Source organism: Tinamus guttatus, unplaced genomic scaffold (genome assembly GCF_059628265.1).
Source record: "Tinamus guttatus ecotype Peru unplaced genomic scaffold, ASM5962826v1 Tinamus_guttatus_pri_ptg000315l, whole genome shotgun sequence".
NCBI lineage: Eukaryota > Metazoa > Chordata > Aves > Tinamiformes > Tinamidae > Tinamus > Tinamus guttatus.
Window position 1 is genome coordinate 733918 of NW_028288849.1, and position 23133 is coordinate 757050.

Consider the following 23133-nt stretch of genomic DNA (forward strand, 5'->3'; position numbering starts at 1 on the left):
ATAGGTGATCTGCACTGCCATGGTGTTTATGTGGCACTTCAACATTTCTGTCTGTTTACAACTCTGGAAGGCCTAACTGGTCTTCATTTTCTTTTGCAAGGTCCTAGATTTTGCCTCTAAAGCCATTCTCTTGACTTTTCCTGTGTTGCTGGTGCCTAAACACAAGCGCACGCTTCTCCCCAGCATACCTACCTCTTCTGCCTCCCAAGTCAGAGACTTGGTCCTCTTTGTGTGACCCTTACAGATGTTCCCTGGGCTTGTAATCTACTTGCATGCCTTCTGCTTCCTAGATGTCAGTCCCACTCTTGCAGCCCTCCTCTTCTCTCCATCTGGGATGCATGGTTCCAGCACTGGGGACATCTTTGGGCAGCAGGATCCTATTCATTATTGCAGTCATTTCCCCATCATTGGCTTCATGCCCTCCAGCTCCATCGTCTTGAGGATGTTATTTTAGGACTTGGTCTTGGTATGTGACACTCCTGAAAGTCTCCTCTACCAATCACACCATCCTCCTCTTCAAAGAGACTGAATTTCCTTGTCTGGAGATGAGACCGCTGAGCAGCGTCTCTGACAGTGCCACCCCTGGGCTCCGTTTCCTTCAGCTCAGCCACCGCAGGAGGCAGGGACTCCAAAAGACGTTGTCTGCACCAGAAATGCATCTGGTTTGCTGGATACTTGTGCATTTGGTGTCTGACAGACACCTTCTTGCTAAAGCTTTGCCTTTATTTTTCCTCTCTAAATGGGGAGCATCGGTTCTTTAAGTTGGTTTTTATATCCAGTAAATCAACCGACTGGTTAATGTCCAGATTTGCCACATTTCCCCCTGCATCCAAGCTTCCATTTATCTTCTCAGCTCGCGCCATGCTAGGATTCTCCTTGCTCCAGCAAAGGTTCCTGCCTTTTTTCCCCCCCGTTTTTGTGTCTTTTGTGTGGCTGGGTCCTGCAACCTTCTCCTTTCCTCCCTGCTCATTTGTGTCATTCCGAGTCCTTTCCTGAGTGTATTTCTGTCCTTGATCTTCCAAGATTCAGAGATGAGACTAAATTCTTTTCGATGCAAGAGAGACAAAAGAAAAACATGTAAATATTTTATGTTGCACAGCATAATATATTTGCATAATGTATTTTAAATTATCATGCTTTAAATTGCCATGGTTCCATGTTTCAAGAACAGTAAGAGCATTAAACAGTATTTCATGGATGAGGCAGAATTTCTGACAGTTTCAATTTCAGTTTAAACAGGCAGTTTATTTGGGGGAATTTTATTAGGGACTGTCTTTAATCATCAACTCTGCAGTCCACGAAAAACATTAGAAAAAAAAGAAAAAGAAAAACCAAATAACTCTCAACTCTGGTGTGAGGAGGTCATGCCCACAAGAGGTATATTCTCCAAAGAGGAGACAGGCCCACAGAAGGAGAGTCAAGTCTCAGCTTGAGGATGTCTCGCCATCCTTGTTGTCAACACACGTTGATCTACAATCTCCCAGTCTCGGAGGGCGTCCTTGGGTAGTCCATCATCTTCCAGGTCTCGCTGAGCTTGGTCATAAGGTGTCTTCCGTGATTTCCCCTCAACTCTGCGCGGAGGAATCTCAGATCTGCGGTCACCAAGTGCACCAGGTTGTGGATTGAACCATGCTGACACATTAGTCTGCTTTTGATTGGTTTGTGTGTGCATAGTTTCTCGGTATCAGAAAGCACAAAGCTCCCCCCCAATTAAAAGAAGGGCTCTGAGTTAATTCCGTAATTGGCTTGAAACAGCCCAAGTTGTGGCTAGTTGTTGCACTTCAGCTGTTGCACAGAAACGATCCTGGCTTTTCAGCCATATATCCCGCATTCCTTTCATGTCACTAGGTAATTGCTTTCTTTTGCTCAGAATATATGACCTGGGTATTCAAAGATATTTTGTGGCAGAATTAGTTTTGTATTAAGGAAGAACATGTACCAACCAAACACTGAATGATTCATCAGCACGCCAGCGGGACAGAATTTGCCATATAGATGTAATAAATGGTAAGAAATGTTCTGGTGTACAAGACTTGATACACTGATTCATTTACTTATTCGTATTTTATCTTGCTCTATTTATTCATTCATAGATTCATAGCCTGGATTACCAAAAAAAAAAAAAAAAAAGAGAGAAGTTCAGACTTTATTTATAAGTTTCCAGCGCTCAGAAATCTTCCGTGACCATTTTTTTCAGTAGCAATTGCTGTGGTGTGTGTTTGCTATAGAAAAGTGAGCACATCTACAATTTTGACATTTCTTAGCTTTCGAGCTCTCTATTTGACAATTTAAATATTTTAGTGGTATGGGTTTTTTAAATAAAACAAAGAAAGCTACATGATTTTGGATTAGAAGCATTCCTTGCACTACCTCTGGAGACTATATATATTATAACTAAGGAAGTCCCTAAGTAAGATGCTCATGTTTATTATAAACAAATTTCTATGTGTGTAGAAAAAGAATAGGAAAAAGCATTAATGATGAAGATGATGTGGCATGATAGTGGATGGCAAATCAGATATTTTAGAGAGATGGTGTTTGAGCTTCAGTACTTTGGAAGACTCCTTTCCAAGGGCAAGTGTAAAAAATCCATTGCTTCAGTTTAAAGGTAAACAGGGTAACATGCAAGAAAAAAATCTCAGAATTAGTCTGGAGATGGGCATTACATTTAACACGAGAAAGCTAAAGCTAATTTAAATTTTCTCTGTGGCTTCATGTTTGCAAGAATTTTGCTATTCCTTTGGGTATCCAGAATGTAATTGTTTTCCAGTTCATCTGAGAAACATTTGCCAAAAGAATGTAAATAATTGTGTTTATCTAAATCAAATTTTTACTCTTCATTGAAGAAGCAAATTGCAAAATCTGAAAATAATGGAAAAGCAGATCACATAAACCTGTGTTGCTGTTAAAAAGGAATTGATGAAATTTCTCATTAACCTAAAAAGAATGAATATCAAAATACATAATTGGAAATACTTTTCTTAATTTGAGGTCTCATGATCCAATTTATAACATTCTTTTTTCGAAGAAAAGACTAAAGCAAGAAAAACAAAGCCAAAGTTCAATATATTAGAAGTGAACTGTCAGTGAGCAGAGGCAAACAGTGTATTGGAAGGGAATTACAGTCCAGAAGCGCTGCATGACTGCACAGCTCAGCGTGGAGTGTGTTGCCACTCTAAAAATGAGCTACTTTTCTCTCTTCTTGTAATACATAGTTCCAGAAGCTACTTCTGCCTTGCACTTGGCTCTTTTAGCAAGCTCGGTTTCGTTTATGTGGTCAGGATGAATTCCACCTCCTCTTACGAAAGAATCTGCTGCTTATTAAGGCTGCAAGGGTTGCAAAGATCTTTACCTGAGTATGTGTAATTTCTTCAGTAAATAGAAAACCCTGGAATGTTCAGAATGCTTCAGTCCAACCTGTCCTCTTTTTTTTTTTTTTCCTTTACCTGAAAAGATGTACTTAAACTTATGTGAAGGGGAAAAAAAAATCAAGAAGTTCTGATTCATCTTTAGAATTAAAAAGTTCTTAAGTTCTTCACTGTTTTTCACAGTGGTTCAACCTTAAATTTGAACCTTGACAACACTTTCTTTTTTCTCTCCTTTTCTCCCAGCTCCCCTAACATTTGCAGAGGGATAAATCAAACCCGTGTAAAGTCCCTCACATATGGGACTTAGCTCCTTAATTGTGGTGGGTATAGAGTATGTCTCAAATTTGCAGTGAAATTCCAAATTGGAGATGCTTTCTCTGTTGATTTTTCTTAAAATCTTTTCTAACAGTCTTATAATTAGGCAATGAATATTTAGAAATAGGAAGAATGCGAATGCAACATTTAAACAAATCATTAATCATAAATGAATCTCTTCAGTGAGTAGATTTAAGACTGATTCATATGTCAAAGTGTTTTGTCATTTGTAGGGGAGACAGAACATGTGAAACCAGAATTTTTATTTGTAATATTCTTAGATTCCTACTAAATATATTTTTATAAAAGCTAACTTGAAGTTATAAAGTTATAAAGTATCAAGTTGCTACTTTTATTAAAATACTGTTTTATTTTAAAAAGATGATTTAAGGCATTATCTACAAATTCATTAACTAAATTTACTAGAGTCAGCAAGTCTAGTGTGGAGGTTATGTATATGGGGGTTGTAACACACAATACGGGATAGACATTTCTAAGCCTTCTAACTTTGCTTTTACTTGGTTGCTCCATTAATCCACTCTGCCTGGAAACTGGTTCCTGCAAGCCCTAATGACATGAAGGTGTATGACTGTCCTCCATCCGTAGTTGCCTTTTTACTTGGGAAAATATCACTTGCATTCTCTTTGTCTTAGTTAAGATGATCCAGATTTCTGGGACGTGCCATGCTGAAATCAAGACAAAGCTTAGAAAGGAGCTGCTGTAAAATTGAATAAATAATTAATCTTTTCAGCGCAAACACTCTGTGTTGCCCATTCTGGTGTGGCTGGTAGTTCACGCGGTGGGTCACAGGGTTGCCCCAGAGGTTTTTCCTGCCAACAGACCAAATGCCATCAAAATATGTGCAGTGGAAGTGAAATTTTTCATTTTCTCTTCTCCCCTTTTTTGGAGGAGGAAGAGAAGTACTCATGGATCCTTCTTAACCTTTATTAGTGGTGGGAAAGCCTATGGGAGGGACAACACTCAATTAGTAATAACATTGCCACGACTAGGTATATCCATCCAACAGCATTAAGAGCAATTGAAAACAAGGTAGTGAAAAGGTAGACTGTGATGTGTTGAGCTTTTCCTCCGTAAGTCCAAAGAGAATGTCTTCTAAAATGGTTTCAAAAGAGACCCAGGCAACTCAGGTTGCTGTCATTTTTAAATCAAACTAATAGAGTAGGCAGTAAAGAACAGAATCAATGAGCTCATATAATAATACATGATGCAAGATTTGAAAAGTTAAAAAAAAAAAAATCCTAATGCCACACCAAACCTTACTGGTGTTCTTTGAAGGAGCCAGTGGCGCCAGAGACAAGGCAGATCCAGGTGATGGTCTGTCTGGTGAACTCCTAAGCTTTAAGGAAAGTTAAAGAGCCGTAGTGTTAGACAGATGACCCATGCCTGGATAAATGACTGATGAAAGGAAGGAAAGCAGAAGGTAGAAACGGAGACAGCTCTTCCCAGTCAGAAAGGATCACTAGGGGATTCTCACAGGAACCTGTCCAGAGCGTCGCTGGTCAGGCTGTTCATACGTGTTGTGGAAAACTCTTGCAGAAGTGAGGTAATGATTGATTGATGATACTAAGTTATTCAGCATAGGAGAGGCAAGCGATGAGTTAATAGTAAGATAAAGATTAATTGATGATACTGATTGACTGAGGGTAGTACGGTCAAGGAACGACTGAGAAGACTTTCAGAAGAGTTTGATGATAATCAGTGACTGTTCCATAAAGTGGCAGATGAAATATATTTTAGATATATACGAAGTGATGCAGGTGGAAAAATAATCCTCTTTTCCCATGTACAGCTGATACCAGGCGAGGACAAGGGACTTGTGGTGAGAGTAGATGGTTCCATTGAACTGGCTGCTTGGTAGTCAATAAAACATTAACAACAACTGACAGTAATCTGCAAGCTAAAGAGCTTGATGACTATCATCTCATTATTCTGAACATAGTATGGGTTAATACTGCTGTTTTCTGAGTAAAGTAAGCAGTGGATGAGACTGTATTCCATATTCTTTTTAGATACAAAACATTGGTCTTTTGTGTCTCTGTTGGTCTTTTTATCTGCCATGGGAGCTCGCGCTTTGCGGTTCTATGGTGACCTGAAAGGCCAGCTCCAAAGGGCCTTGCAGATCTCATCTGTGGTTCTCCGTTGGGGAGCATCCATTGCCCATGGTGTCTCAGTCGTTCCAATCTCACTGATAACACTCAATTTATAACCAAGTACAGCGGCCCACTTCGGTGATCCCCAGTAGTGCTCAGCATTTAAAGGCGGAGAAAGACTCAGAAGGTCTTAGGAAAAAAACCATCTCAATAAACTGTGCATTTGTACAATGAAAACACTACCCCAAAAAAAAGCCCTAGTAGAGAATCTAAATACTCATTCATGCTGTTTATGGTAGGGAGAAATTTTAATGGCTTCACACTCCACAGCAGCAAAAAAATCCATTAGCACACAGATTCTCACAGTCATCCGCTGTGTGGGAAGATACAGATGGGCTTTTTTCTTCATTGCAACAATATCCCTAGCAGCGGGAGCTGAAACGTACTATGTCATGTCAACCTGAAACAAATTAGGATTTAGGAATCTAATGAAGTTGGGATTGCTCCGTGGTGCAGTGTGCTAACAGAATGTCAGCGTGCGCAAACGGCGCGGTTTCAGCATTGCCTGGCCCTGGCGGTTGAAATGCATGTGCTTCCCCATTGAGCCAGAGTATTAAAAGCTGCCCCTTTGCAGCTTTTAGTGTGATATGCTCATCCCAAATATTCCTTGGCACTTGGTAGCAAAAGATCTATATGGCCCAACAGTAGTACAGTTCATTAAGAAAAACACTTGCTAGCTTATGCAGAGCTTAAATTATCCCACGTTCTTTTGTTACCAGACGGTAAATGACTGTTGCTATTTATATTACACAAAATAAAGTTAAAAAGTGTGGATGTGTTCCATGCTAATGAAGGGATGTATTTAGAAATCATACTAGTGTTTTCTTCTATCAAAATACTGCGGTATCAAATGCCTATTTTTTTTGTATGAAATGACTATTACCGTAAGAAAGAAATCAAAAATGAAAGGGAGACATTATTATCAAGAAATTTGATGTTTGCATTTTTCATGCATATATAGCCAGGCAAAAGAAACTTTTAAATAGTGAGTGTAGCTTCCTACAGGACTGCTTTAAATCTTCCTTGACGTTTACAGTCACAGCTGTAGGTGCACAAGAAGTATCTGGCTACAGAGATGTTAAATGTTACATCTGTCCTTTTTATTAGGGAAAAGTGAAAATTCACCCAAGTGCATGCCATAATTAACAACAGAGAGGTGATAAAATTGCAAATTTAGAGTATTTGAAAATGTTGCAAACCCAAAACAACGCTATCCTTCCAGAAACTGCTGTCCTCAGAAGAGTTAGGAGTTTTGTGAAGCAGGGCATCTAGCACCTTGTTCCGGGGAGTAACAGCACATTTAGAATATTTGTTTAAAGACTCAGCTGTGGCATGTAAAGGTAGTGTCAGTTTGTCCCGTTCTTAAATTACCTTAAAAACATGCAAAGTACTAGAACATTAAGGTGCCATGTATGAACTAAACCAAATGTTGTTACAGCTGTCATTTCAGTAAGACAAAAAAGGTAAGTTATCTTCAAAAAAAACACTGGACATTTAGGGTCCAGTTGAATAGTGCAGGTAGTTTTTGTTCTTTTGCTCTACATCTACGTATTATATATGTACAGTTTTTTATATTTCAGTGCCTGGCTAGGTGTCTGGACCTCACAGGTCTTCCACGATGCTGCTGTTACCACGCAGTGCCGTTCTTGTCAGTCTGGATGTGTGTGGGAGGCTGCTGGTAGCGCCCCGGTGCGCGGCGCTGGCGAGGCCCACGGCTCCTGTGAGTTAGTGTTAGCATTAGGTAGCTGCTGTGTCATGAACAAGCCTAAAACAACCACCTTTTTGTAATGCATTGCATGTATGCGTTGATTCTGTGGCACAAGAGGTAATTTGAGGTGGCTTCTCTCCCTCTGAAAAAACTGTAGTAACCCATCGGACGTGTGGCCTGGGATACAGGAAGCACGTGTGGATGTAGATTGACAGTCTTAAGCTGTTGCAGAGTCCTTAACCAGATGCTGCCACTTAAAATGCCACTTATTTTCCTTCATGACATCTGGCCAGTGAGGGAGAGACAGGCTACCTTATGTGGCATGACCTTGAGCAGCTCCCTGTGCCTTCTACAGTTGCCCCATCTCAGAGCACTGGTGTGCTCTTGTCCTAGTTGGCACTAGAATACACATATGGATGCATTATGCATATTGATGTATTTTAAATGAGTTGGGCTTAGATCTTCACCCTGCGGGATGCCTTTTTAAGCAATTTTTCCTTCGAACACTTCCTCTGAAAGATGTAAAGGGCAGATGAAGTTAGGCATGCGGTATGTCAATGAAATTATTGGATTAGGGAAAAATTGTTTGGCTTGTGAATTCTGGAGTAAACCCAAATAGTCTTGGAAAGGCATAGTAGAAGGCTTAGTGTGGTAATAAATGTATCCTTAAGTATTACTTAATAGTGAATAAAATATGAAGAGTGAAAATTATTTGATTATTTAAGTAACTTATTTCCTGGCTTACTGTTACCTGTTGATAGACACACTTTTATTCAACCTGTGTTTTTGTTCCGGGATTAGTTAATCATTCATGACATGCACAGGCAGCATATTGGATTTCTATGTCTCAAAAGTTTTCTCCAGGCAAACGCAGAAGTATCCATTGTGTCCTTGGTCCTGCCTCATTCCCATTACACTCTCCTCTCCGAGAGGGTCCCAGAGAATCTGATACTGTGCCTTGCGTGGTTGCAGTTTTTACATATAAAAAGAAATCATGTAGTGGACAAAATGCAGTGCCAATCTTTTGCACATAAATCACATATAATAAAATATATAGCACTGAATATTAGTTTAAAAACTCTTTTAGCATTTGAGTTTGCTATTGCTTGGGGTGGAATAATGCTTATGTAGCTACAGTGTAAAAATTCCAGCTGCTGAAAAGTGAATCTTCTAGGGCTGCACGTTCGTGTTGGTAGCTAAGATTTTGACAATTGGTAGTCATCCCTTTTGCCACAGAAAGCAGTCGGTGTCTAGACCATCAACTTCCGAAAGAAACGGAGGCTTCTTTTCTAACTACAGTAGATAGTGATGGTGGGTTTTATGGTAGATGGTGGGATTAATATAGAGATGTTTACCAAACAGTAAACAATTGAGACAGTTGAGGTGATACTATAGGCAGAAAGATATCGCACATCCTAAATACGTTCAAAATGTGGCATAAAAATTTGTGGGGAGTCTCTGATGTAAAATCTAGCTTTATAGATAGATGGACTTTTTACATTGATGAGTCGTTCCATTATCACATTAAAAACCAAGAACAAGTCTACCTTGCTAAGAGAGCCTTGAAACTTTCCCATGCTTTCAGCTATGAAAGACATTCACATATTTTATCCAAAGCTTGGTCATAAAATAGGTAAAAGGCTCATTTAAGGTGTCATTCTACCAAGTGTTATCCTCAGTGAACATTAGTGAGTGACCGTTCTTGCAATTATGAGCATTAGGATTATTTTTAATAGCTGCAGAGTCTTCTTTGTTTATATGTATTGTTGTGTATATATTCTCTGGTCAGCGTCAGCTCTCAGTACTGGGAAATGGGGAATCTGTTTCAAGGAAGATCATTTTTAAGAGGAAGAAAAAAATACCCTGTAACTTAAATGAAAGACAGAACCACATCAGGCATGTGAAACAGGTCAGCTTTCACTAACCTACTCCCATTTTCTTTCTCTGCAGTGTCTGATTAACAAAGCCTGGTTAGTAATCTGGATCTGTGCTCTTTTTGCCTTAGATCTCCACCCTCATTAAAACCATCCAAGTCTTAGTGTCTGCTCTGCACCCCTATGGCAGCACTGGGCATCATAATATTTTGCCCTGGAGTTAGTGATCTTTACAGAAAGCTCTCAGAATTCTTTAGGCAGAGCCTTTCAGAAGGGCCTTTCTTAGAGCAGGCAAAACAGACATACAGAGAGATGAAATGACATGGAAAAGATAACAATACATTTATGCCTCCCATTCCCTTCCCTCTTGCTGTGCTTACTCTGCATGATCTTCCTGTGACCTACAGGGTTTTCTCTTAGTTTAATTCATTGAGTCTGTGGCTGTGAGTGTATTGCTTTGCTTTTATCTCGTGTCTTCAAGCCATAACTCTTTATCTTCTGACTCAAAGCTGCGGGATTCAAGGCTGAAACTGAATTTCTTTCTTCTGTTCTTAATGCCCTGATGCTCTGTGAAGAGAAGACAAAGAAAAATTGGCAGAGCTAAATCCCTTGTCAAACAGAAAGAATAAGACAAACATGCCAAGGTTTTCAAAACTGGCCAGTAATTCCAGGTGCACTGATCTGGGGGTTCACGACCAGAGGAGCCTTGTTTACAGCCCAGGCTCTTTGCAGTGTTTAAAGCCAAGTCATTGGCTCCCCGTGATAATCTTTGCTACCTTATTATCTTTTTTGATAGCCTGATTGTAAACAGGCAGCTAAAATGAAATTGCTTTAGAAAGGCAGATTTAGAAATTTGATAGTTGGAAATGCTGAGTAATTTTATTGCTTGTAAATTCTAGTCTTAAATATAATAAGAAAGGTTAACGGTCTCAGAACAGATTATTATGTGATTCCTGCCAAACTACTTTTGAATTTCTGATACATTTCTGATATGTTCTTTGGCTGCAGAGGTAAATAGCGTTGACCTCCCTGCCTCCTTGTCCACTTCAGGGAGCCTCCCCAAAATCAACTTGTAATCGGTGCCAGGCTGAAGAGTCGCTAAGCAGCAGGCAGCTTCTAGGGACATCTTCTTCAGTTCTTCTTGGGCTTTTGAAACACTTTATGCTGACTTTACGTAGATTGCACGCTGTAACTGGTGAATCATTTAGGGTGTATTTCATCACCTTAGATGCTAATTCAGCAAAGACTGACCAACTGTATGTGTCCCTGAAAGCAGTAACCTTAAATAGATATTGCTTTACTTTTCTTCAAGAACTGATCTCTCAGTTTGCACTGGTTTGGATGTGTGTTGAGTTTTTAGGAAATCTCCTCGCATGTTTCATTTTAGAAGCAGGATTCTCAGTGGATGCTCAGTATGCAGAGATTGTTTTTGTCTCAAACATTTTTAATAGTGCTAACCTCCCAATAAAAAGTTAATTATAGTGAGTAAAGTTTTTAAGCACGCTTATGTGATGTAAAAGCTGAAATCTACATTTTCAAGAGTGTTAGGCATTTTAGAAACCTGATTATCCATTCAAATCCTTTATGAGGTTACCTGAAAATAGGCCTTTGACTTTAAATCACCTTGGTGCTTTTGAAAATCTTGGTAAGTGTCTGTCATTGCCTCACACAATAAATGCTAATCCTCCTCAGGTAAGATTACCTTCATATCATCCGCAGCTATAGAAACATGCAAGGGCACCATCACCAACAGCTTCTGTTTTGTCCCCATCCATCATAAAACCCAACAAATGACTTCTTAGGAAATAGTTTGTTTAAAGCTAACAAGATTTAGTGATTTAGAAAGAGTTAAATGATGACACAAGCATTTCTCGCCCCATTTTAGATATTAAATGTCAGAAGAGGAGGTTTACTGCTTGTATGAAGCAGAGGTTGCATCCCAGAGCCAAAAGGAGATGTAAAAGATGTCAAAGGCATAAGTAGGAGAGGAGGTAGACGAGTCAGAGGGTTGATCATGGGACGCAGAGTCTCTCCTCCAAAACCTCCTGTTGAGGAGTGTGCAGACAGCATGGCCTGCGTGCTGGCCACTGGCTCCAGTAAAAACAGTTCAAATCTTGTCAATCCAAGTACCAGGGAAGCAAGTGTCCCTATGAAGCCCAGCTGGTATTAGTTTTGATATTCTTTTTATTATTTGGCATTCTTTTTATTATTTCTTTTTCCCAGAAAACCAAGGTCTGAATGAGGCAGGAAACAAATCCGTCTTTTCATTACATGATCATTGGTTTGATTCTCTTCGGTAGGAGTGGATTGACTTCATTTAAATCAACCTGAGAGATGGAGGATCATATTCCTTCTCTTTCATAAAGCTCCTCATGGACGAGGTAGTGAGGAAGCTAATGCACTGAATGGGATACTCAGGAGTCTGCTGGCTTACCATGGTTATAAAGCTGAAATTCAGTACGGGGAGATGAAGGAACAGCACAGCATGTAGACCTGCGCCAGTAACACAGCCGAGGGATGGCTCAAGCTTTTGCTTAGCTTTTGTGAAAGCATCTTCTGATGCTTTTGTTATAGTTCAGAGACTGTTTAATCTGTAGTTTGTTTTGCATTCCCTGTTTTATTTTGATACTGCAATAAGTGTTTGGTGCAGTTGTATCTATCTCCCTTTTTGCACTTGTCTAGAATATCCTTGCTGTTTAAAAGCGACCCTTATGTCAGCTGCTTTAATAAAGGATGTGGGGTGAAAATTATGCTAATTATGCTGGAGTGTAATTATGGCTAGGAAGATTATTTCACAGTCAGAATTGAATTGTTGTAGATAAATGTGCATTAACTTAATAGTGTGCAGCTAATTAGTTGTGCTATTTACTCAGAGAAGGTAAAAAAAAAAAAAAAAAAGATGTAATCAGTTATTCAAAAGCTGCAGAAATTAATATATTGAAAAGCCAATGGAAAGTATATGTTAACTATCTCTTTAATTATTACTTTGCTGGATTTTTTCTTAGTTTTCCTGTTTTGGAATTACAGTGGGCATAAGTGGCTAATTAGCATAGATTTAACTTTATTTCAGCTTACTGCATATATTGTACTAGTGAAGGGTATGGTTGCTAGTGTGATGGTTACATATATTTGTAAGGCATACTATGGTCCCTTGTGCTGTCTGTTAAATAAAAAATACGTTAGGTCTCGTTATCTGGTTAGTGTTGAGAAGATGGAGACTTCGTTTGCTTTACATATCTGTCTTTTTCTATTCCTCAGGAAAATTGAAATTTTTGTTCCATATGTTTCTAAGGCGTGAAATATGTAAACACTTGAAACACTGGACGCATTCATTAAATTCCACTTAAAATATTACAGCTGCATGGTGGAAATAATAGTGATAAAGGATTGAAAAAGAATGCTGAATTACTTTATTTTCCAAGTTCTGTCTGGACTCCTGTCTAAAAGACTGAAAATCTTGAGACACAAGTTGGTGTATTCCAAAAATCCCCACAATTATTCGCTTTGCCTCTCAGTCAGTCAGGAGTCTGAAGATAAGGTTTCAGAATATTGTCCTTCATATAAGTTTCTGAAAAACCTAACACAGTGATTTCACTTACGCATGTAAAATCGTAGATAGAAATTATTTTGCAAGCCATCTCCAAGCAAATATTTCTTTCATTGACTTTTGAGACTCCAGTCAAGTACTATAATAAATCAAGGTAGTGATTAAAAAGTGGAAGCCTGAACAGCAGTGTGTGGTGTGCACAGACCTGTGCCTGCCCTGTGGCCTGCGGTGTGAACGCCCCTTATTTAAGAGGAGGTGCTTTATGAAACAGAAAAATCATTGCGGTAGTGCAATAGTGATTTTTATACTGCTAAATAAATAATACCAGGTACAATAACCTCTGCTGTAGAACAGTTCTATGGTATTTCTACAACAAGATTTAATGAAACTGAGTAGTTGTCAGTTATTTTTTTCTTGCTAGAAATTGTATCAAGTTATTTTCTGTTAATAAGAACAGATGTTCTGTTCTTATTATGGGAGTGCATTCATATTTGCCATTAGTTAAAAATTATGCACAGCAAGTACTGACACTGACCTAAAAACATGAGACTTTTTCCACTCCCAACCTTGAGGAGGGTGTAAACCACCCACCTGCAAATCTATGAAGTGTGTTGCATTAGAACTTGACTTTGAAATTTCCAGCTTGTATTTCAAAATCCTGTGCACTACAGTAATGCTTTGTCATCATTTTTTCCCCAGTGGCCTGATTGCTTACATCTTTCTTCAGTATATTCAATATATTTGCTCGATATTTCTCTATCAGTTTTCCTCTAAGTTTGCTCTTTTTTTCCCCATTTCCCTGCTGCCACCTTTCAAAGAGTGTTCTTATCTCAGCTACTGTCATGGGTTAGCATTTCTATGTTATCTGTTTGCAAAGATGAGTGGTTATTTAAAAAAATAATAATAATAAAGATGGTTCTGTTTTGCATCTATTCTGTGCAGTCACATTTGTGTCCTCCATAAAGCATATTGCTGTGTTCAGCCATTGATCTGTAATTGAGTCTGTACTCTTTGCAGATGACAGTGTCACACGTCATTTTAATTCTTTGATTAGTTAAATTAGCAGATCCTCAAATTCAGTGTATCAGATGGAAAACCCAAACCATATTGTGTAAAGAAATAAGTACCCCGCAACAGACATTATCTTATAATTCTTTTAATTGTAGCTGTACGTTTTGATAGATTGAGGCGTGTATTTCCCCCTTAATATAGTCTAATTTGCAGATCTCTTTAAGATACTGATTTTGATTTCTTCTTGATGGATCCTTGGATGTTTTTCTCTCATTTGTTAATAAGGGCAATTGTCCTGAATCAGTTGCATGATTATTTTGTCCAGTGTATTAGGTATATAGGGTATATAGGGTACTTGAGCTAGTAACATTTCAGCTGAAGAGTCTGTAATCTTTTCCCTTTTATAGAAGGCAGAAAAGTAGCGGCCAGTGACACCTAGCAGGATTGCAGTTAAGACAGGAGATGTATTTTTCTCCTTCAAAATATGTTTTTTTTTTCTGAGAGCTGCATTTAATGAGGTAAAACTATATACCTGTAACATTTCTATTTCAAGTATACTTAAGATCTGCAGCTTACTTCTGAAGCAAACTCTCTCAGATTAAAAACAAAAAATGCTGTTCTCTATTTTGGCAGCTTCTCCTTGCATTGTTTTGGTGGTTGGAAGTTGAGAGACATCATGCAAGGAAGTGGGAGACGAGATTCTTCCTGCTTAAGGAAAACTGAAATAAAAGCAGTAAACAGAAAGTCTTTACTCCGTTTTTTTCATCAATAGGAAGATCAAGCACATTTACAGTATTGTGCATCTTACAGATTTAATGAATGGGATTTGTTCCTCCGCTTTTATAGAAGTTTGAATAGGAAGGTGATTGGAGAAGAGTAAAAGAGGATTTCTTTTTATTTGTTTTTTAGTTCAATATCAAAACTTTATATGGGTTTTTCTCTTGGCTTCTGAGACTGTGTGTTTCTATGTTGCAGGCCAATTCTAGAGCTTATTGATTTATATGGTATTTTGGATTGACTTAAAACTCTATAGTTTAATATTCATTATTTAGTCATCAAAAATACTTAAACTTCCTGTGCTCAGAAATATGGGGGGTGCCGTGAAGTATTTGATAAGAATGATACTTGATGGTGTTATTGCTAAGGAGTGAGATAATACCGGATATTTAGGATTAGCACTTTTTGCTACTTCAGATGGGCTCCCTAGGACGTTCGACAAGGGCGTTCAAGCCAGCGACTGTATGAGGTAGAGGAGGCCGATGGCGAGGCCAAGGCGGGCGTCCCTCGGGCCTCCGTCTGCGTGCTGCTCTAGTCTTTAGTCTGCACTTGCCCTTTCTGGTCATGGACAAAAACGCATATGGATCTGTAATTGCAATGCTTCCACTGGGCAAAGTTTGCCAATGGTGAAATCTTTCCTGTTAAGGGTAAACTCTTGGATGTAGAGGAAGAAAATGTAGAGCAGTCTTTCCAGGAAGTGTTACCTGGCCATATTTTCACGGCTATGATGTATTATGCTGCTGTTAGACCCTTGCGTAGTAGAGGGTCGGGTAGATGTTATGCATTGCAGGGGGAACAACGGAAATTAAGTGGCTTAAAGACCCTGTGATAGCTTACCTACTTTGTGTCTTATTTGTCTGTTTAGAAATTAGCCTTATATATATGCAGATACCTGTAGATGAAGATACACAACCAGATTTTGAAGATTTTTTTGACTTAATGAAGCACAGTTTCCCAAAGAATAATACAACTCTTCCTAAAAATCCTGCCAAACAAAAAAGTACAATTGAAAAAATTGAAGATATTGTAAAATGCTGAAGTCCCTATTTTTTCCCTCTTGCCTGTCGCAGGGTTTAGAAGAGAAACGGGATCATGTGAGCAAGGGCAGGGGAGCCTCAGGATACAGCCAACATTTTCTGAAACACTTCCGGGCTGCCAATGAGGGCATGAATGGATAAAGGGCTGCATCAGTGGCATGGAAGATTATTTAGTAAAAATTCATAAATATATTTCAATTAAATAGACATTTGTGGGTGTCTCAAACACGTAGATCATACCTCTGCACGTCATCGTGCTACTGTGGTGGCAGTAACCTAGAGTAATAACTAATGTCTTATGGGCCGGTGTCATTATATAATCTTTCCTCAACTGTATCATCTTAAAAAGCTTTCTTCTCTTCAGATGAGAATCTAGTAGTTAGAAGTAGTCATCTAGTAAAGTTATCTTGCCTCTTCACAAATGCGTTTGTGATGGTTTTTTTATTTGGAAATCTCAGTCCCTTTTCTGTTTTGGCATTATTACCTGTGATGCTGTATTTGAAAACACATCATAGATACCAATGCAGGCCAGCGTTTTTTGGCATGCCAGAGGGAATATCTACTGTTATGCACATCCTTTTTAGGCCACTGCTGTAGAGAAAACTTGATTGTAAAGTGCTGAGACCTCTCTTCTGCACCTCTTAAACAAACTCATTGGGAAAGGAGAGTAAAGATGATGTTTCATGGTGAAGTTACGTAAACATTTACACACCTTCTCCTAATCTAGACCTTATAGATGTGTGAAATAAGGAAAATGTAAATCAAGAGACATATTGGGGAGGTTGTTTCTACAGATTTTCAGTATTGCCACATGTTCGTACAGCTGTTTTAGAGTCAGCCATACAGAGTTTGAAACCTAGAGAAAGCATAGGCTACAGATTCAAAAAAAAGTACAACATATATTGAAGTGCAGTCAGATGTCGTTAACTGTTCATGCATCGTACCCTTAAATATTGAAATGGCTCCTTGCCAGGAAGCAAGGTGTTACCCATTTCCTTCAGTGAAGCTGTTGATCTGGTAGGGTCCAGATATTGCTGTCAGGATCCATATACACTGCCCATGCTAATAGATAGCAGTTTACCCCAAGAAGTAGTTCAAGCATATTACTTAATTGAAAATACATAACTGTTGGGCCAAGTGTATCTTTCTATAAATCTTTTTTTCTGTTTAAGTCTGAATAGCAGTGCGCTCTGAAATCAGTTTTTACCATAGCTGAAATGCAACTAGACTCTGCAGTGAAATGTTTCCCCTTCTATGTGATTCACTTGTACAATTCCTGTATTTCTTTTTCTGCTGCAAATCAAAATTAGTTTTGCGCGCACTAAGGGGAATGAAGAGGTTACTGTGATCAAAGCATTATTTGCCTTAAACATTCTTTGATGTTCCCAAGCAATTTGGCAAGCACACTGTTCGCTAACAGCAACTCTTCTCAAAGTGTTAAGTGCTGCATTAGTGTAAAAAAAAAAAAATATGGTGGAAATTTGTGAGAATTGAGAACTGCAGGTTTGGCAAGGTTTATCCATGCACTCTGATTGTGTGACGCTAGATGCGCTTCTATCACTCATACAGAGGCCGTGCACACTGTTCTAATAATCCTTACTGCACCATGGACTGTGGTGGAATTATGGTGCTTTTAATAATAAATGAACCTCAGAACAGAATTTCTCTTTTCTTCTTCTTTCTGTGCCTCTGGCAAGCACAGGGGTATATGGGAGGCAGTGTCACGTTAGAATAAACAGTGACTTTAAATGTATTTCTTTGCTTTGCTGGAGCTTACATTTTAATTTGTACTTTTTCTCTGTCCTTGCTTCTGTGCTTTGAAGTTTAGCCTAAACTGTGCCACATTTTTTTTGTTCCTAACTCTTTCAGAGTCAGGTTGCTAGTGTAGTCCTGGTGTGGTCTGCCTTTCTTGTAAGGCTGAGCAGAAGCACAGCAAGCTCTCTGCTTGTGTTTGTTCATTGTGGCCTTAAGGAGTCCGTATTAGGTGCAGACCTGTCATTATGACTTTGTCTTATGGATATCTATGGGAATCTGTGACGGAAGTCATCTTCATGGTTACTTCATGAAGGTCATCATGTGCTTGTCGCTCTGTACATTTACTTGGCCAGGTTTGACCAGAAGCCAGAAAAAGAATAAGGTTGAGGGTTCTGCCGATTTTCCAAGATGAGTGGAGCAGAGAGGGACAACTCCGTGTTTTATTTGCTAAAGCAGTGTGCTTTCTTGTGTGTTTTACATTTTTAAGGCAAGTATGTTAGTACTGCATCCTCTAAGCCCTAGCAGGTAGTTCAGAGCTGGCTGGCAATCTGCAATAAGAAACAACTGCATGCCTGCATACAGGTGTGTGTGTACGGCAAAGTATGCTGGGAAAAAAGAAAGATATGTTAAGAAAATAATTCAGATTTGACCCCTAGAAAACACACTTTTAGGCTTGCAAGCACATGCCTTAAAAAGTATGTTCTAAAAGCACAGTTGTGTACAGAGTAATATCTAAAACGTTGGTATTCTCTTTCTTTGATAAATGCCTGGTGGTTCAGGCTTTAACTGTATGGTTCCTATAGCAGGACCTCACATCCTGCCTCTGGGGAATGTTCCTGAGCCTCAAGCAGTGTTCAGATATTCGAATATTCATGTTGTGCTCTAGAAGTGTGAAGTAGAAATAGGAATCTAAGCTCTCTGGTAATTTCCTGGGACCAATGGATAAAAAGTATACGAAGCCATCAACCCTACTGTTCAAATTCTGTGTGAAACTCTTGTACAATTAATTACTAGCTGGAGAGACCTATACCTTTAAAAGTCATTATTTAGTTGTTTTTTTTTAAAAAAAATGGTGCCTATAAAAATATAACCGTATGTGTGTGTATAACATTCTTAGCAGCAGAAAAAAATTCTGCCCAAATTCAAGCCAATATTCAAATGCAGCATTCACATCATTCAGGTGCAGATGCGGAATCTCTTTGGTAGACTCTTTGGTTCGCTCCTGCTTGTTAATTCTGCTCTCGATGGTCATTTGCTGACCGTTCGACTGATGCTCATGTGCCATGATATCAGGTGCTTCACAAAAATGGAGCTACGTGATGAAGTTGTCACAATTCTTTTCTTTCCTTTAATCAAACTCTGGTTTTCATCAAGTGCTGACCTTAACTTTCCCTTGGAGACAGCAAAAGATATCTGCTATTTAATTTTAATTTCTTTTCCAGGGCTTAACCCAGCCTGTTTTGTGATGTTTCCTATTCCTCATTCCATTCCAAGTTTTTGACTTCGGTGATCTATCTTGCTCTTCAGTCTTTTTGTTTATTTTTTTCCCTTCTGCTGCTTGACTCTCTCTTTAAATCCTTTTTCTTTTATGCATTATGCAAAATGTTCCACATACTCTTCTACCTTCGTCTTGGTGAAATTCTACTCCTTCCTGCGCAAGACCTTAAGCTCTTCAGTCCATTTGACTTCATTTAGTAGCTCTTACTTTTTTAAATTAAGCCAAATTTAAAAATAACATTAGTATTATATTTTTTGAAGAAAAGTTTTTAATAGAGCTGGAGCTTTGCTAAAAATATATTTTTCTCTCTTTCCCCAGCTCATTTATTTTTTTCCCTAGAAGATATTTTTTAAAAGGGAATTAAAAAGCACACTCCTGCAAACTAGTCCTCCTTGCCCTGAAGGCGGCTAAAATTATCACAATTATTCAAGCAGCCTTAACTGTTGACAGAAGTTTTTGTTTGTTTTATATAGCCACCATATTTCATTTAGAAACTACTAAAAATATAACCATTTTAGAGACCATCTGCTTTAAATGACAGTGCAGGCTGAGGCTAAATATTTTCTCCTCTTTTTTGTTTTGTTCCTCATCGCCCTTAAAACTGGTTGCATGACCAACCCAATGTTCTAGGTTAAAAACTTGTTTTTGGGGAAGACTTTTCCACTTAGGTCCAACCCACGGGCACAGAGTTATGTCCAACAAGGGTCATTCATCACTTACTCGTTGACAGAACTGGGCATTAATGAAATACCCAGACTGTTTTATTTGTGGTGCATGGGTGGAGAAAAACAGGGCTCTAGAGCATTGGGCATTGAGCAGCCACAGCGCTCGATGGAGTAGAGTCGTCTCTTGAGGTCATTCTGTGGCATTTAGCTTTTGTACAATAAAAGCAAACTGCCACTGTCAGCATCTCCAGATCTCATCCGTTGAGGAAGGAGACTTTTGGGTAGTGTTTCCTCTGCCCGTTTATTGCCTGTTCTGTCCTGGGCCAGGGCTAAGGAAGGAGAAGCTGAGCTGGTTATCGGGCTCCATAGAGTGCTGTTGCACCTAATGATGGCTTTTTTTTTTCCTTTTTATTTATTTATTTATTTATTGCCAAGAAATAGGCATATTATGGAGGGGGAAATTTCCTTTGGGAGACAATTTGGTGCCAGAAATTCTGACACTTTGAAGTTTAGTTACTCAGTTAGACGCAATTACTTTGAACTGTGGCAACTCATTGTCTCATCATGTAAGCTGTTTTCTTCCGCTCTTTTTGGCCCCTCTCCAAAATACCAATGCCTGTACTTGGCATCTAATATTGAAAACAAGAAAAAAATGGAGGCGGAGCTGGGATAATCTATTTTTCCTCAGTATGTTTGTTTGTTTATTTACTTTAGCAAATATTTTGGGAAGGCTTATTTGTTTCTTTGCAAACTGTGTTACCTGTGAGGCAGGCCTAATGTTTTTAGTAAGAAGCTGTTAGCAGGTTCTACCTGCTAACCTACCTAGGTATCCCAGGTGAGCAGAGAAGCCTAAGGGAAAGCCAGCACATCATGTAACATTGGTTTTGTCACTGGTCCCTGTAAGCGTGTGACATGTTTATGGACTTGTGCTCCTCACTCTGAAGTAGAATTAAGTGATCAGTCAAATAACTGCTTATTAGCAGATGTCCTTGGAAATATGTCGGTGTCTTTGGAAGTGGCTTATTTGCCATCACATTTGTCTTTAGTTGTAGGATTTCGCCAGAATCCTTTTCGCAAAAGGAAGGGCCATGGGTGCTCTGCCAGTGCTGTAAGGCAGCAGTTCTCCAGCACATGGATGGCCTGTGCACCTCACAAGGACAATTAGTCATCTTTGTGTTCAATGCGTGCCCTTCTCTGTCGTTCCTGTGAGCTGTTTACATCCCGATCATGTAATCAATAGCTCTTGCCCTTATCCCGTACTTGAAACTGCTTCCAACGTCTTGTTGGCTGCCTGCTGTCCCAGTTTGCCTCTGAGGGCTTGTCAACGCGCCTAGACTTCCCTAACATCTTTTACAATGTTGTGTGGCATTTTCTGAAGATATATTCAATATTGGGATCTTTCTGAAGCTATGCAAAATGTCTCCATTAGGAGCCTGACAGCAGTCTACGTTGTCTGGAGTACAGCCAGTGGCATAGCAGATGTGTAATTTGTTAGCACATCTTCATGTTTTCTTTGTCATAAACACTTAATGAGAAATCTAATATTCATGAGTTAACATCTGCCTTGTCAGAACAGAAATAACAGATTAAATTCTGAGTGTGTTTTTTTACGTTTCATATTCTGGATCTTTATAAAGATACAACCAGAGTGATAACACTCCATCTGGCAAAGATTCTGTAGGAGACAATACCTCTGCTTCCTAATAATTCGTGATTCGTGTAAAACAAGGCTTGTTTCAATGAAATGCCTTGGAGAACTGTTGTACTAAATGTGTGAAAATGTGTGATTGATTTTACTTGCAATGAACAGCAGAGCTGCTGCAAGACTTGATCCAGACTCAGACTAATTCATCCACTGATGCACACTTGGCCTCACTGCAGCAGAATCCTTCTGGTTCAGGAAGGATAAATAATGGTTAGAAATATTTTTTCAGATACTAGAGATCTACCTTTTTTCACAACTTTTGAGGACTAGATCATGTCACTCCTATCCCACCTCCAGAGAGAGAAGTTCTCTCTCCCACGCAAGAAAAGGCGTCTCTTGCAGAGTGGCTCCTGGGGCACCAAGTCCAAAGTCATTTTCATAACCATTTTTGCTCTTAGACACACAGGGGAAGAAATTACCTGAAGTGACAAATTACTTTAAAATGCAGCCGTGGCGGTTGCAGGATGCCTGCTAAGTCTTGCTGAGGGCTCCTGGGCTCGGTTTTCATGTGGTGTTAGGGTGTTCCATGTATTGGAGCATTAAATGAAAGTCCAACCCCTGAGCCTTTCTAGCTGACTTAAATTGAGCAGTATTAATCATGGTTTAAAAGTAATCAGGTGTAATTGTGTAGTGTACAATTTTTATAATTATGTAATTGTGTGATTGTATAATTAATTTAGGTTTAGCAGGTCCCATACCTGTAAACAATAAGCCAAAAGACGAAGTAAGTAATCATTTTCTCTGCAAGACAGCAGTCTTTATAAATCCAAGATTGCAGTAATTAAAAAGGCCTCTTTTACAAACCGTAGCATTTAGGAGCAGTTTGGGGTGTTGATCCCATTGCTACAAAATTTAATTTTAAAAGAGAAAGTATAATGTTATCAGCATGTTTCTTTTTTCTTTCCTTTTATTATTGTTTCATCATTCTTTTTTTTTTTCTAGAGTGCTTTAACCCTTAGCGACTTAATTCTATACATAATGCTGTTCATTCCAAATATGCTTCCTATAACATTTGCTTAGAGAAGTAGAAAATAGCTATGTAATTGATTGAATATTGACTTTTAAAGAAGCAGAAAAGTTTTATTGCTTAGACAACTCTTTCTTCATTGTTGGCCAAGCTGTTGTGGCATTTATCCCCTAGCAGCAGCAGTGTTGCTGAATCTTTCTTGTTTGCTTTTGCACAGAGAGTTTGGATGGCGAGATCCAGAGCTTCCTGAAGTTATACAGATGTTGCAGCATCAGTTCCCTTCAGTGCAGTCCAATGCCGCAGCTTACTTGCAACACCTCTGTTTTGGAGACAATAAAATAAAAGCAGAGGTAAGATTTGCAAATACTGTGATTTTAACTGTGATGTTGCCTGTGAATTTTCATCATTTATTATTTATATCTACTTCAAAAAGAGTTACGAGTCTGGACCAAGTTTGCTCGAGCTTTCAAATAGGTCAGTCATTACCATCAGAGAGGGTATAAATTGTGGAAAATATTATTGGTGCTTATTTGAATGACTTGCTAGATTTAATATTTCATACTTGCCCATTCAGCGTGCCCATAGTGGTTCAGAGTAACTAGTAATATATAGTCTTGATCTCACTGAAGCTTATCACTGTTTGCATGGGAACTTAAAAGAAAAAAAAGAGTTTGGAAGCTAAAGACAAGTGTAGGAAAAGAGTTAAACAGAATGACTCTGAATTAAAGCCTGCTT

At 38.9% G+C, this 23133-nt stretch overlaps 1 protein-coding gene across 3 annotated transcripts in view; it reads left to right on the forward strand.

Moving 5' to 3' along the window:
• Positions 1–23133, forward strand: part of CTNND2 (catenin delta 2) — a 550669-nt gene that overhangs the window by 376934 nt on the left and 150602 nt on the right. For all 3 annotated transcript variants that reach the window (XM_088528913.1, XM_088528914.1, XM_088528912.1), the window contains exon 10: positions 22616–22748. In XM_088528913.1, the coding sequence (XP_088385039.1) occupies positions 22616–22748 (133 nt within the window). The remainder of the gene's footprint in view (positions 1–22615; positions 22749–23133) is intronic.